We start from the raw sequence: 16,891 nt of genomic DNA, 5'->3' as shown, positions 1-16,891 counted from the left end.
GTGTCTGCCCCAGGCTCAGTTTTTCTGAGTGTTATGGAAACAAATCTCCATTTCTCAGAATATCTTTGTATACTATACAGAATTTTGACCATAGTGGGGGGAGAAAATCATTCGGTGAGTATCTCTAACTCTCTGAATTGGAGCAAAACTTGGTATTTCATGAGGTTTTGTTCTAGGTTTAGAGATACATCTTGCTGTTCTCATGAAAATGAATATAGATTTGGCTGAAGTGTAAACCTCTGCCAAATTGTCATTTGAACAGCCTCCGTTGACATGTGTTAGTGTTTGGCTGCAAAATTCTCTGTGTATTTTGTGTCTACAGAAAAGAGGCGCACTCCAGGCCTTGCTCAGCCCTCAGTCCCTCTCGCGAATGCAGGGCCAGGAGCGGCAGGGTGCTCGCTAGACGCAAGACTGGTGAGGCTGTCTTGTTCTGCAGGGCTCAGGAGAAGCTACCTGACCCAAATGCTGAAGACTGGTAAGCACAGAAGGAAGAAGGAGAGACTGAGCAGGAGACACCATGTAAGAGAAGCCAGTGCGGGTGCAATAAGAGAGGAAGAGGACAAAAGGAGAGATGTGTTGAAAAGGAATTTAGAAAGACATGTCTTCCTAGAGCTTACAGATGCACACTAAACTCTTTGTCTAAACTGATCATAGAGCAAAAAATCCGTTGTACCAGAAGATCCACTTCATAGATCTTTGGTTATGACTCCAGAAACTACATCTACAACCTAAACAGGGCCTGGACACAGCCCCAAGCACTAGTGTGTTCAACTACTAGCACAGCTACAGTATGATTTTGGCTCAGGCCAACTACCATTCTGCCACACAACGTGTGCGCGCTGTTTTGGAGGGTGGCATTATCCGCTGTTCCCAAAGACAGTTTAGACATGTCTTTGTACAGACATGGATGTACAGACACAAGACATTGCGCCTCTGGGTCAGACAATGTCCCCAGGCCCACTTTATTGCCCAGCTTAGCCTTAGAGTCTGCTTTAATACCTAATGAATGGAAATCTGGATCAGACTGTCATGTTGTGTAGTTTAATAGTTCCTTTCTTTATATCTATAAATATTTAATTGTCGTATTTCTCGACTTTCCTTCTTGGAAGTCTGTCAGTATATTTGCATTTCTCTAATCTTTCAATAATGTCACCATGACACATCATTAGTGCGTTGTAATTATTGTCAAATGCAGTGAGTTTTGTTAGTTCTTCTATGCTTTTAATATTGTATGACTTTCTCCTGATGAGTTGCAACCCAGAGCTTCTAGGAGAAAATAAAAGGGAGAAAGCAGCAAGATAAATCAGTGGCAGCCAAAGTGGTCAGGCAGATTAAAAAATAGCTTTAAGAAACCTACAAGGGGAAAAATTGAAACAATGAGAGTTAAGAGTGAATTAAAGTTAACTTAAATGTGGCACTCTTTTTCGCAACCTACAGTTGCAAATAAGTAAAACAAAGGAAAGTATTTGACTTGACAAGAGACTTGGCTAGAAATAGATGCAATCAAATAATTTAATGAAGCTGCATTTTAAAATCTACTTACACATACGGAGCTTGACTGTATTTATGTTTAACAAATATATGGATGGAAGCAAAGATGCAAGAACATGAAAAAAGTCTTTTCTGGAAAGTTTTTACCATTTTCAATGTTATCTTCAACATTGCATGGAAACATCATTCTTAAGTATTTTTTAAACCCTAGTTCCCTCCAGATATTATTGCTGGACATTTAAATTCTGCAAGAGCATGATGTTTTGCCACTTTAGAATAACCTGAGAATTCATCCAGGAATTTGGATTTGTTGTGTTTTAAAGGATGCTCACAATTATTTTTCTTTTCTTTTTTTTTTTTTTGCCTTTACAAAAGGTCTTTTATCATGACATTTTTTATTTTTTTGCATTGTGGATATATTAGTACACACTTTCTCATGTCTTTATGTTGCATTAGTCCATAGTGAAGTGTGTGTTAGATCTGATATAACCGTAGATTATATTTTCATTTTTTAATAAAGTTTCTAATTTTTCCTCTCTGTATTTATTAGCAAATATCAGAAAACATTTTTTTCCATTTCAGCTTTTGTTTCAAATAAGCTTCTTATCCTGCCAGAGAGACAATTCCTGCTAGGAAGTAATTACCCACACCTAAACTCCGGGCACTTTCATTTCTCCGGGGACTGAAAGGAGTAGCTGACATTTAGTATCTCAGGCAATTTAAGGTAATTTAAGTCTTGCTCTCTTATCTAGAGGTGTCATACAATATTGCATCAAGACAAAGGCTATTCCAGGTCCAAGACTGCAGGACTGATTTTGTTCAAATAACAGAGGTTGCAAGCTTAAGTACAAAGCTTAAAAATAAGAATGATCTGAGTGCTTCTCAGTTTCAGTCAGCTAGCAAGGGGCATTTATCATCTTTCTCATCCCTCCTGAGCATTTTTCTTCTGGTCTGCCACTGCACCTCCTATCCAGCTCCAGCTTCACAGGAGTTGCTTCCCCCCCCCAACACTTCTCACCCTTAGATGCCCTTAGCCTCCTCAAAGACCCTTCTCTCATGGGCTGCTGCTGCTGCAAAAGGACAGTGCCCTTTGTAACTGCGTATCTCATTTCTAAAAGCCTCTTTTACTGAAACAGTGCTAAGCATTTTTGCATATTTAAAGGTTTAAGCTGGGGACTGCTGTTGGGAAGAGTGGGTGTGACTTCAGACACACAAGCAGCTTCAAAATTCTACAACGATTTAGGAGTGATTTGGCTGCCGCTAGCACATGTTTGCAGTTGTGAAATGTCAGGATTATAGAACTACTACTCCTTTGGCTCTCTGCAAACAGTCAAGCACCTCCCCCTTGAAAAACCCTGTGGTGAGGTATCATTCTTTGGACACAGGCTTAAATCATGGCCCTAAGCATCAGGAGATCTGACAGTTTATGTGGCACTTGCAAGCCTTCCCCTCTGGAGTTGAGGTCAAGAACACAGGATTTTGAGGCAAAGTCTATTTCTAGCAAAGCGTATTTCATAAGAAATAGGATCCTCACATAAAAATATATATATACATCTGTATTTCCTAATATTTGTCATCTCCTGGATGCTTTGGGAGTTTGGGAGCTCTGAGGTTCTCTGAGGTCTGGGTGTTCATGGCAGTCTGCAAGCAAGCAGCTACTGATGGCAACTACTGTCTTGAGTTTCTATCTTCTAATCTGCCTGTTTCCAGGCTTCGCCATGCAGCTGTGTAACTTAGACCTGTGACAAACCCAGAATTTTCACAGGAAATAACATGGGTATTGCTCCTTCACCTCAAGATGTGCATGTGAGGTGATGACTTAACAGAATGCACTGTTGTTATCTTCCTGCAAGTTTTTGGACTACCTTACAATTACCTGGGCCTTCCTGAGTATAAAATGTATAACCCATTACATTTGTATGTAATAACCATAACCATCTCACAATTTCTACATACATTCCTTCAGAGGCGGAAAGATCATCATCCCTGGATGATGTCCATTACTTCTAGCCAGCACATCTAAGCATTTTGCAAACCCAGTGCTCATGCCCCTGCTGTTCACAGACAAATTCTAGTCTATAACTTTATTTGTTTACAGGTCTTGGAATCTCACTCTCTTCACTAAGGATACAGGTATAGCAAAGAAAAATCCATTTTTCTCATTTTCCTCCCTATTTGTTAATAATATAAGCATTAGCTTGTAAATCTATAGAAGAAAATACTTATAATTTGGTTGTCTCTTGTATATTATAGCTATACTAGAATAAATGTTCCCTGGTAAAGAGAATTTGAAAGATATATTAGCATGTTTGAAATGGGTGAATACTGATTTAAATGAAAGTGGTGCAGGAGATGGGGGCAGGAACATTATCCTATATCTAGGAAGGCATTTATGAATGTAAGTTCCACTGAAGTTAACACAAGCACATTTCTTCTACTGTACTAAGGAGTAGGGCTGCTGAAACCACGTCTTTTCTGGGAAAATCCACACTGAACATAGTATTAGAAATGATGTTGTCAGAAAAATCTTTTTATATCAAATAAGAGGATGTAAGGGCCTATTCAAGAACCAAATTTGAGAGCTGTAACGTAATAACCAATTTACATTTCACTATAACCTATTTCATATACCTATTACTGCCTGCTGCTTATGTTCCTTCCAATTCATTTTCATATTGCTGGTAGGTCACCTTATTTCACACTGGCCTCTCCTCCTGACACAGGGTCCTTTTTGATGCACAGGGATCTTAATTCTCTGCCTCAGGTCCCTCCTGATAACCCTCTCTTGTCTGTCCTTCCTACACAGAACTTCTTGACAAAATAAAACTATTTATAGGAATTTCTACATACAGCCATGGAGAGCATTAAATAATCGGAACCCTTTCTTGCTGTCTTTGTTCACACAGATTCTAAACTTACTGAAATTTGTGACTGTTTTTCCACTGCTTCCACTTTCCGCTATTTATTTCTACTTCAGAAACATGTATGTACGAATATACATATATTTAAATTTTAGATCACATGATACCAGCTGGAACAAGTTTTACCAGCACTTGTGGATCATCTCAAGGGTCCATTGATATCAACTGAATTACACCATGTGTATAAGGCATTTCAGCAGCTCTTAAGAATTCACTCCATCAAAGACCTTAAAATCTGTATTTTAAATTAATGCAACATTTGGCCTCATTTTTATAAGGTAGTCTATTAAGCAGCATTTGTGAGGCAAATTGAAAAATGTTGCAGTTTCTGGAGTATTACAAGTGCTTGTATACTAGTACATTAACAGCTGTCTGCAAATAGTAGAACATAAAATCTCTAGTAACTTGTTAAGGACTCTACGCGTATGGTTAATATATATGCTTAGAGAGCTCTGCTGATATAGAAATATTTTTACTGGGATAAAAAAGTCACTCATCAGGAGGGAAGTGAGCTGTACTGGTAAAAGTGAAGACTAACTACTGCTGCACTAGGAGCTTTTACTGACCCAGTTAACGGTCACAGTCTTACTTTCTCCCCATCCACGGTGAACACAGCCATATCTGCAAAAGACTGTACCATAAATGTGGTCTCAGGGTGTAACTGGCATAACATAGCTTCTCTTCAGAAGGCTGTGTTTGAGATTTACAGATGTATAGCCACAGAATAAAATGTTGTTAGAGGTAGGGAATGAGACCACAGCCCTTTGAAAAGGATACACTAAAAATTAGGAGATATTCCGTCCTTAAGCAGGAAATACATAGTCTGTAACTTAGATGGGATTCAGCTCCAGATAAGACACCTAACATGCACGAACACCATGCATGTCTGCATGTGAGCTATGTGTCTAAGCTCCCATGGAACTACTGGAGCTCTAGGGCACACACATTTCACATGCCTAGGACTGTTTTAGATGCTCTTGCATATCCTGTATAGCTCTGAGCTGTCATAATAAAAGAATGGGAGTGTCTCACAGATCTTAAGTCATTTTTGTCAGCTCAGTATGGATACCTTGAGCACCTCAAAAACATTTCAAATAGCATAAAGTGCTTACATGTAGGCAGTGACATCCCACTCCTTATTGACCCACTTGGTGGCTTTTAGGGTACAATACTTCTGATCAAAGGCAGGTGTATACCTGCGGGTGAATGGAACAACCAGGATCTGCTGACTGCACTCACTAGAAAAGGAGCATAAACACCTTGTTCACCACAAGTAGATTTGTAAAGTAGGTGAATCATCTTAAAGCTCAATCCTACCCTTAGAGTTTGATTCAGTTGTCCATATGTAATGTTACTTGAGATACCCTAGAGAACTGAACACACATCACCAAGGCTTGCAAATACGATACTGGACCTACCACAGATATGTGCCTTTCTGAGTAGCAGCTGGAGGTAGCTAGGTAAGTTATCCAAGACATTTGATATGGCTTCAGAGGCCCTTCTATGGGCAACTGGCCCAAGCCCTTTTAACAGTATCTTAACAATTCTACAGAAATGAATCATAGTTTTAAAATAATATTAGCTGTTACTAATATTGCCACATCTTATGGAAGCTTCAAGAAATTGTAAAACTTGCTCACAACAGCTTAGATTATTGGCACTTTGTTAACTCAAGACAATTAAATATGATTTTTCAGTCAGTGTTTTTAAATAAACTTTCATCTTCTGCTGCTCTCCTCTAACAGTGTACCTTTTTGCCCAACAATCGGTCTTAAAGGTCTAAACTTTTACATGCCTAAGTGTCTGCTCAGGATAATAGCACTCAAGAAAGCACATGGCTGGTAGGTTGCTCAACGGCATACTTTGGTATCTCCAACGCAAAAAAAAAATTCAAAATTTTAATGGCAAATCTCTCTAAGTAAAGGAAATGTTACACCGTTATGAAGAAAGCTAAACTGAAATGCAGGAGTTAAAACTGGCATTTTACTGAAAGTAAGGCTCTTAAATCCACATATGAACATCAGCACAAATTGTCAGATATTACACGGCTCTTGCATCTGCCACTCCCTAAAGCCTATGGGAGCTGCGGGCTGTCCTTTTGATCACTAAGGTCCATGGGTCACGGACCGCAATCCCTTCCTGCTAAGTACCATACAAACACTGAGTAAAAAGACCACTCCTAACTGAAACAATAAATAGCAGCTATGCGCACAAAGTCTGGAGAGGTTTCAGTAAGGCTAATGGACTTGTAGATCTTGTAGATCTTGTAGATCTTTTTGTTGATTATAGGTGTGCAATCCTTTGGATTCCTTTGGATGTTAAGGCTTCTGAGTTAAGGTATAAAGGATTCTTAAAGAAAGAATCAAAGGAAACAGTTATAAACAAGAGAAGGAAAAATAAACAAACTTTTCACCTCTGTAGCTAGAACTAAGAACAAAACAAGATCAGGCTGGTTTAGTTAACCAGAAGGTACAGAAGTTCCACTAAGGTCTGCCTGGAGAAGGATGACGAATTAGGCACATCTGCTCAGTATATTTGAAGTAATAGAGTTTTTTTATGTTAGTGATTATATTATAAAAGAACAGACTTGCCCTGGCATTATCTAGAGCTACAACACCCTTGTTTCCTGATTGTTTAACATCTAAAATGAGGGCAAGATTTATCCCTAACAGACTGGCCACCTGCTTCTCTTCCTTAATCCCTTAAGATTTATGAAAAATTTCATCACTGAAGTTCTTGTAATTTTGATAAGTTTATAAAAAATTGCACTTTGTATTTCTTTTGTTAAATATTTATATTTCATTATTTTTATTTATTTTCCTTTTTTCTGTTTTTACTGTTGTGAGTGAACATTTCCATTACCAAATGAGTCAGAGTACTTTGTTTTATGCAACTAGTTCCTTAATTGCTTTGGTTCCATGCTCTGATATTTGGGAATCACCAAATCTTCAGCATCTCTAAAAATCAGGTGGATTCAGATACGTGTCACAAAGTGTATCCTAAAGAAATTTGTCCACCATCGCTCAATAAAGCAGTAGCAGACTTACAGTTGCTGTTATGCACACTTTATATCCTACAATTTTCTGTGTATTATAGGGACAAAATGCAGGTCTCTACCTGAGAGGCTTGAATCTAAAAACCCATGAGACTTGATCTTCAGTTATCTACAGACATATGTAGGAAGACTATTTGTCAAAGAAAAAATGAAAGTCAAAGGCAGCAGACAAAAGCTGTATTTCAAATCATGTTAATGTAATTGAAATTAATAATCTTAAGTGAAAAATGCAAACCATAGTTACTCACCTACGATGAGTAAGAAAACTACCACTGACATGTCCTGAGCCGTCACATCCTGGAGTTGGACATGACATTCCTTCTGTCTTCACAGACTTCCAAGAGAACTGTGAGCCATTTAGGTACCCATCCTTTTGCCTTTTGGCAGCTAAAGGACACCCTGACGCACTGCGATGGGATGCATATTTTCCAGTTATATGACCCTGACCATCACAACCAGGAACTGGACATCTGGATAGCAGATAGATGAGATAAACTTTATTGTCTTGCCATCATATACCTGGTAGCCTCTACAACAAAGTCAAAATAAACCCGACATGAAAAGAAAAGAACAATCATGCACTGTGGTCTTAAAAATATTCAAGATACCCTTTAATGGGTAACGTTACAAACGAAACTGTGTTACTATGAAAAAAAAATCCCTGTTCTTTGATAAATCATGAGGATGTTAACCAGTAGATGAAGTTACAGCTGTTGCTACAGTGCAATTGCAACAAAAGGAGTGAGATACATGTTTGAAATGCAGGTATTGATTACAGTGAATATCACACAGGAATTGAAATGGTGGCTACTGAGGTCCACTCAGTAGGGAACTTGCTCATAAGAATTCTATAAGCATAAAATCCTACTTAGGATAATCCTTGGTACATTTTAAGCCTGTGTATGGAATCTAAAGGAGACGAACATGTTAGGTATAAACAGAGCTGAGTATAAAATGATCCTTTTCTAAACTGAAAGGCTGTTGTCATATTAAAAATCAGGAGATAGATTATCAGAGATGATAAGAAACCATGGTGCCTACTGCATCAGAACCTGTAAAATGGTGAGCACCTTTAATCACTCTCTGAGTAGAAAAGTATATAACAAACTGTGTGCTACAGCCTAGAGAGATCAATGAAAGCAGTTCCATATTCATCTCATGTTTATCCTTACTCAGGAATTCCCTCATACACACCTCTGAAAAAACAAATAATTGGGGTTAGAAGGAACACGGCATCTTCAAAGTGAAATGTTTAAAAAAAAGATGTTCTTTCAGTATGCCACTACACACCACATGTCAAAACAAGGCAGGTAATTTCATTGTTTGTCCTACACTAAAATATCGCTGCAACCCTACACTGAGGATCCAGTCCTGAGAAGTTCTGAGCAGTCGCTACCTCTGTGGATTGCAGTGGTGACTGACATCAGACTACCTTGTGAGAAGCAGCAAAGGCGTGTAGGTAAGCATCTATTCCTCTTTTTGCAAACAACTGTCTAAGCAGTCCAATTCTTAGTTGTAATCTCATATAGATATTCAAATCTTTATCCCCATAACTACTTTATTGGATGGGTATGGTTTGTCAATAGCATGCAATCACTTTTAGGGTCCTTAGGAGATAAGGATTTAAGTAGTGTTTGAATTTCACATGAAAAACACACCTATAATTGTTCCTAAATTACACAAGATCAAATCCTTAGCTAGAACAAATCAGCACAGATCCTTGATTCGTTCAGTCATTGAAGTCAATGTGACCAGTGCAGAATTCCTTAGCATTTAGGGAACTATGTGTTTCATCTTAAGTTATGTTATTTTGTTGATTCAAAGAAGATTATACACAAACTATCTTTATCTTTGTTCTTGGATAACTATAACACAATAAGATCCATTTCTTAATAAAAAGCTGAATATATATATGACCCTATAAAACACTTGAAGGCCATTTGACAAAATTTATTCTCACCTAATTGGCTCTTGATCTTCTTTGTCTTCCTTGCTTTGTGCTATCCTGATTCCACTTTTCTTTGCTCGTGGACAGCCTGAAAGACTAAGTGAAAGAAAAAGTTTTAAAATGCAATTTCTCATTCTTGGGTGCGGTTTACAAGGAACCCCCTCTCCATATGAAAAACTAGCAGGCTAGGTATTCCTGTCTGGTTTCCAAAATTAAAGCTCAAGCGATTTAGAGAATTAAAGACAGTTGGCAATATACAACCACAAGGGGGAATCCAAGTATCTTGGTTTGCGATAGCAGGATGGGACTGGAAGTGCTGGGGAGCCCACACACCCAGGCAGTCCCTGAGGAGCCAGGGAAGCAGCTCTCCAGCTCACTGCCTGCTAATCCCTCCAGCTGACTCAGCAGCAGCAGCGACGGCTTTAAAAGGAGCAGGAGCCAGGGAGACAGTACGTCCTGCGTATGTCTGCGAGGGAACGAGGAATAGGCAGAAAAAACAGAAGGACTCTTTGGAAGCCTTGGTAGCGTTAAAGATTCTCTAGGGGGGCAGTAAAATCACTATCAAACCTTCTAAAATGTCACGCAAGGAACTGTTGAGTAAAAATAGGGAGCAGCTAATAGCTGTACAGTGCCTTCCTGAGAAAGAGTTTAAGTATTCAGAATTCACTCAGATAAAAAGATTTGGTACAGCCAAAGTCACATTTTAGGCTAAGCAATGTTATATTTAACCAGATGCTGAGAATGTAGCTTTTACTATACAAGATGGAAAGATCTATCTATTCCAGGATCTTATAAACTCAGCTTTCCCCCTACATATGATGAATTTATTATAGAAACCATTTAGTAGACTTGACAATGACTTTAATAGATTTCCAAAGATAAGAAGGGATTTTTAAAAGTAGTTGCTATCTGTCAAGGACACAAATATGTATATGCAAAAATTATGCTTAATCTTCAATTTAAATGCTATTTCCTTCTTAACATGTGGACGTAAAACAAGAAATCCAGCAGTAGAACAACACCTTCAAAAGTACTGAGATGAGAGACAAAATATTGTTACAAAAGAAAAATTGCTCAGAGCAAGAACACAAAATAGAAGATTAAATTTTTATTTTCAGCATGGCAAAAGGTACTTTAACGTGGTATACTAGGTGCTGTCATCAGGAAGAAGAGACAGAAACAGTGGGTAGCCAGATTTTCAGTTATTTTGTCTTGTCAATACCAGAGAAGACTATGAAGAACAAGTAGAGAAAAGGGAGATGCAATCACAAATAGAATTCTGTGCTAATAAATGAAAAATAGACCACAGGCAAAAACAGAGATGATATGCTGTAAAGCTATAAATAAATCAATTAAAAAAGGAGCTGTGTTGGCACACGATATTGGCACATGATTATTACCTGGCAACTTTTAATGAGATGACATTATAGCTGTATCTATAGCAGTAAATAGAAGGCTCTTTGAACTGTCCTCCTCTCACGCAAGAGCAGCAAGCTCACATCTGCACAGCTGAACAACTTCAGTGCAGCTGTGTTCTGGTGCTTGGGCCTGCGCTTTGGCCCCATTTTATTTCCTAGTATAAATGGAGCCTATCATTTTTTTAAAGAAAGCTGCTGTTTATTCAAACTTCCATAGTGAGCACCAAAGTACTGTTTCCTTGTGCATACACTGAATCTCAGAAAACCACTGCCACTTAAAAATGGTTTTCTTTGAAAATAACACTCTCATCGTCTGTATGAAGACAGAGGCAGGAGGATAAGAGTCGGAGGGATCTGAACAAGAGGAAGCAGGCTCTCGGGCAAGGAGGCAGTTTGGGAACAGATTGGTCCATTGCCCTGTACAACCTGGACTGCAGAAAGTGAAAGAGAGGGGAGGGATCAGGAGTTACAGGCGTCCCTTGGTGAAACTCCCATCCGCTGGGGGAGAACAATCAGGTTTTGCATCCGAAAACTAAATAGTTAATAGGAATGCCTCAAAAAGCTTTTGCTAGTTGTACAAATGGGTATGTTTGTAGATGACGGCATTTTCATAACAAAATCCCAATGAAGAATTTCTGCCTTGACTAATGATTTAATGCTTTCTCCATATTAAATCAATTCCATTATCACCTACTTATTGGTATTTCGGTGTACCATCTTTTTGCAATAGATCTTTTTATTCAAGCACTATGATTTATTAGCAAATTCTAAGACCTTTCAGATTCTCTAAAGAGACATTTCAGAGAGACACTTTCTGAGGTTATGATTAATTCATTTTTCCTCTGCTTTTCCTCTGACAGCAGATTAACCAAGAAAACATATGTCAGGGACTAGCCTTCACATTATTTTTTTTTATTCGATAATAACCAAAAGCTACTACAAAGTAAACATATTATTTCTTTTTTGTATCAGTTTAATTCCTTATATATGAACATAAATGACCACAAGGGAAATTCAGCCATGGTATATGCTGATATAACTTCTTGCATACATTGAACAACATCATGTAACTGCATAGAGTTAAGGCAGGGCTAAATCTCGCTTCACGTATGTTTGCTATTCAGCAGACATTTTAAATGCACATGATACCTAGACATTTTGGCAGCCATTTAAGAGAGAAGTTTGTCACTCATGTGCTTCTGAAACTGAAAGAGCTGTGATTGTATCAAATATAAACCAAAATGCTAACTCAGATATAAACTGAGGAAAAGCAATGCAAATTTTCAATGTGGGAATTAAAAATGTTAACTGTAGACATACTGGGGGTCTGTCATACTTAACAGTTCTTCTAGATTGAGGCTACGGGTTTACCGCCTTTTTAAACAGCACACGTTTTGCTAGCCTTACCAGCTCAGATAGTGGTCTTGGCAGAAATCATAAACTGAGCAGTGCTGGGCCAACTCAGTGCAAATGTGAAAAACCTCCTGGGGAGATCAGGGATTTTAAACAAAGGAGGTGCTATTCCTCCCCCAGCCCCGTGTCAGTGCATCTGCAGGGAGCAAAGGACACGCTACTGCCAAAAACCTTAGGGAAGAGAAGTGAGGGCACATTCCCAAGGGTCTTTGCAGTCAATATGGACATGGTGGCATTTTTCAAAAGGTTAGCTATGTTAATCCCAATGGACTGGACAAATTCCAGATCAGTTAATTCTGTAGTATTACTTTTTATATCCTTATATATACTCAGCATTCTGCTGAAACAAACAAAAATATGGTCCAGCACAAATCTGTTAAAACATAAGAATATAAGATCAAGGTGGATTGAAAACTGGCTGAAAGGCAGAGCTCAGAGGGTTGTGATCAGCGGTGCAAAATCTAGTTGGAGGCCTGTGGCTAGCAGTGTCCCCCAAGGGTCAGTACTGGGTCCAGTCCTGCTCAACTTGTTCATCAATGACTTGGATGAAGGGACAAAGTGCACTCTCAGTAAGTTTGCTGATGATACAAAACTGGGAGGAATGGCTGATACATCAGAGGGCTGTGCTGCCATTCAGAGGGACCTTGATGGGCTGGAGAGATGAGCAGAGGGGAGCCTCCTGAATTTCATTACAGGGGAGTGCAGGGTCCTGCACCTAGGGAGGAATAACTTCATGCACCAGTACAGGCTGGGGGCTGACCTGCTGGAAAGCAGCTCTGCAGAGAAGGACCTGGGAGTCTTGGTGCACAAGAAGTTGAACGTGGGCCATCAATGAACCCTTGTGGTAAAGAAGGCCAAAGGTATCCTTGGCTGCATCAGGAAGAGTATTGCCAGCAGGTCAAGGGAGGCAACATTTCCTCTCTACTCAGTCCTGGTGAGGCCACATCTGGAGTACTGTGTTCAGTTCTGGGCTCCCCAGTATGAGAGAGACATGGAGCTACCAGAGCAAGTCCAGCAAAAGATGATGAAGTGACTGGAGCATCTCTCAGATGAGGAAAGGCTGAGAGAACTGGGACTGTTCAGCCTGAGGAAGAGAAGGCTGAGGGGGGATCTTATCAATGTGTGTAAGTATCCGAAGGGAAAGTGTCAAGAGGCTGGGGCCAGACTCTTTTCAGTGGTGTCCAAGTGACAGGATGAGGTGCAATGGGCAGAAACCAAAATATAGGAAATTCTGTCTGAGCATAAGAAAAAAACTTCTTTACTGTGAGACTAAAGTTGGAACACGTTGCCCAGAGAGGTTGTGGAGTCTCCATCCTTGGAGATATTCCAAGGCCGTCTGGACACAATCCTGGGCAATGTGCTCTAGATGACCCTGCTTGAGCAGGGGAGTTGGACTAGATGATCTCTAAAGCTCTCTTCCAACCTCAACTACTCTGTGATTCTGTAATATAAAAATTTACAGCTAAAACTAGATAATATCATCCAGCTCGTGGCCCAGTCCTACAGTGGTCAGTATACAACATTCAAAGAAAGTTTAAAAACAGAGCAGACAAGATATTTTCCTGCTAACCTTGCTAGCTTTTAGGATATTTTTTATTTGTACATTTTGTCTTCTGTATTATATTGTACTGCACCTTCACTTTCCTGCCACAGTCATATGTTTCTGGTTAAACAGATCACCAAATAGGTTAAATAGATCACCAAATACATGATCAAATTCCTGAAATAGCAAAGTTCAGGCATACACCAAGCATAGTGTGGGACTCCCTGTGGTGGGAGATGTGTGAGCTGATAAATCCATGTACAGTTAAATGTAGTTGTAAATTTGACTCTCAATCACTTGAAAGTGTGATTTAATCACCTATATCATGCAAGTGCTTTTAAAACCTTTACATTTTCTCCTTTTTAATGTTATTTGTACCTCTGATGTTTCATTGTGCTTTACAGAAAATTTAATTGCTATTGTGATCTGTAATTTTTACAGTATGCAAAGGTACAGCAGATTCTCCATGTTTACATTTTATTTACGTTTTGACTTTAAACTGTTTCTGTCTCTTACTGGGAATACACTTAAACTGAGAATATGTGTATTGACTAGTTAAAGCCAGTTGTAAACCTACAGGGACTTGGTGAAGCAAACAAACATCCCGGCTCAAGAATATTAATATGCATGGGGGTAAAGAGCCTTTACTACCAAAACAGAGGTGGGCTGCTCTATTAAACTTACATTATACACTGGATAGATAGCCATTTAAAAATAAAGTGCGGCTCTTCTTTACTGTTTTTAGTTCTCAACTAGTCACAAGGGCATTGCTAATTACTCAGTATTTGTAACACTACCCCTACAGTAGTACCACAGGAATTTATTTTTGGTTTACCAACAATATCCTGATTAGTAAGCGTGAATCTTTCTTTGGCTTTTGCTAAGGATGACAATTATAGTTTAAGCAGGCAATGTAACAGCTTTCATCCATAAATTTCTGTTCCTATTCTTTTGGCTTAACATACAATGTATTGCAGTTGAAAAACAAGCCAAGCTTTATTCTGAGATGTACTAACAGGACTAGTGTATATTTGATGAAAGAGGTAGCTTTTTGACTCTGTTTAAAGCTGGTAAGACCTCAGCTGGGAGAGGAGCTGGAGAACCGAGTCCAGTTTTGCTTTTTAAGAAATATGGAGACAGTCTGCAAAGGATTGACAAGAACAATCAGGAAACATAATTTGTGAAGAAAAGTTGCAGGAACTAGATTTTAGTCTAGAAAAAAGTAAGGCTGAGGGGAGACTAGCAAGTTATTCATGATGTAAAGTAATTGAGGCTTATAAACGTTGAATTGCTTCCCTGGGATAACAGAGAAGGGGGAAAAACTGGATAAATTTTCTACAAAGATTTTGCTAGATAATAGCAAAAATCTTCCTACCCATTTCAGTAGTGAGCTAGGCTGAAACTGAGGAATGTTCTTCATTGGAGGTATGTGAAACGAGTTAGACCAATGTATGTCTGCAGACAGAGCTTGGTCTTGCCTCAGTGCTGGGAGAGGGAAGACAGATCTGTTGAGGTCCCTTTTAGCCCGTCAGCTGTTTGATTTAATGAACAAAAACATCTCTCTACATACCTTCGATGTGAAGCATAGTTTCCAGTAATATGTCCAGAGCCATCACACCCAGGGGTGGGACACCTAGAATAATAATGAAAAAGATATAGAGAGGTGTTATCAACAGGTAAGACATAACTGCCCATTAGAAAACATTCATTGGCTCAGCCATTGTTTCCACAGGTGCCAGCCCTGGGGACATCTAGTGATTGCTAAATCAGAGCTTAATTCCACAACAGGGACAAACATACTTTCTTATTCATAAGATGTTTTTGTTTGCTACTCAACACCTGTCTGCTCAAACACTTTTAGGATAGCTCTAGTATCAGCAGATTAGTGGAGACTTGCAAGGCTAATCCTCAGCAGCCTGATGTCCTCTCACCACCAGGAATGAATAGGGTTGACAGCAAATGGAATATGCCCATGGCATATTCTTAGCTACAAAACACAGCTAACATTACAAGTGAGTCATTTTGTTTCCAAGATCGCTATTGGTCTAATCCCCCTGCACCATGTCATGAGGTGTTGGTGCACCATGGAGATACCCCTCCACTTCTTCATGAAGTGAAGGAAATGCCTGAGGAAAAGGAACTGTGCAGGCCAGCAAGTAATGTTGGCCTTTTGTAGAGAATTGGTAACCTAACACTCCCAAACACCCAAACGAGCTACACTGAGTGGACAGAGACGTCACTGATACAGTCATCAGTGGAGTTTCTAATAGCTGAATGACCTCAGAGTCATAGAAGAGAAGGTTGTTTTTTTCTACATGGAGAAGATGATTGTGATCACTGCAGAAAGAACTAAGTTATAATGCTAAGTAAAATCATTAGCTGGTGTTTGAATAACTACACTAAACCACAAAATGGAAAGAGAAGAATGAATTTATATTCATTTTATAGAACAGACAAATCCTACATGTATTTCAAAAATTCACTTTTCTTGAGCATTAGTTCTGAATTTTAGCCATGCATTAAAGCTTCATTTCAAGAAAGCGTTCCAGTTCAAAAAAGCATGTGCACAAATTCAGATGTTGCATTCTGAAACATCAAATTTCCATAACACTGAATTCTCTGACTATTTGAAGTCCAGATTTCATGCAGATTTTGGCTTTCACCCTTTAGTTATGTGTATGCTTTCTTCAAAGTAGGGTAAGCTCTTGTTCACAAACAGGTAAACTCTTGTTTCACAAAGACTTCTGAAGAGACTTGAAAATTTCATAAAATCAGGAGTTCAAGCAACTTGGAATTCAGTGCCACGGGGCTGTCATGTTCCATTAGGCTGAACTTAAGCTCTTTAAAGCTAATAAGCATTTCCTACTTCTGAGGAGCTCATGAGGGCCAAAACCTCAAATATGATAAATGCAACCCTGTAAGACATAAATTAAACCAGAATTTGTTAAATGGAGTTCTCCTATGGTCTTCATCTGGATCAGCTCATTTTTTCCATAAAGAATATTAAAGTATGACAGTATTTCCACGATGTAAGTTGGTAAAACCTCCGAGATTCACTAGATCACGGAATTTTCTCTTCTACATGACAAGCATACTATGTGC

General features: G+C 39.0%; 1 protein-coding gene across 14 annotated transcripts in view; it reads right to left on the bottom strand.

Moving 5' to 3' along the window:
• The window catches only part of MYT1L (myelin transcription factor 1 like), a 319,538-nt gene that overhangs the window by 18,396 nt on the left and 284,251 nt on the right, over positions 1–16,891 (bottom strand). For all 14 annotated transcript variants that reach the window (XM_064508504.1, XM_064508503.1, XM_064508505.1 and 11 more), the window contains 3 exons: positions 15,360–15,422; positions 9,428–9,511; positions 7,716–7,937 (listed from right to left, as the gene is read on the bottom strand). In XM_064508504.1, coding sequence (XP_064364574.1) covers positions 7,716–7,937; positions 9,428–9,511; positions 15,360–15,422 — 369 coding nt within the window. The remainder of the gene's footprint in view (positions 1–7,715; positions 7,938–9,427; positions 9,512–15,359; positions 15,423–16,891) is intronic.

This window comes from Dromaius novaehollandiae, chromosome 3 (assembly GCF_036370855.1).
Source record: "Dromaius novaehollandiae isolate bDroNov1 chromosome 3, bDroNov1.hap1, whole genome shotgun sequence".
Classification (NCBI taxonomy): Eukaryota; Metazoa; Chordata; class Aves; order Casuariiformes; family Dromaiidae; genus Dromaius; species Dromaius novaehollandiae.
The sequence above is the reverse complement of the archived record's forward strand: the minus strand, read 5'-3'. Positions and strand labels throughout refer to the sequence as shown.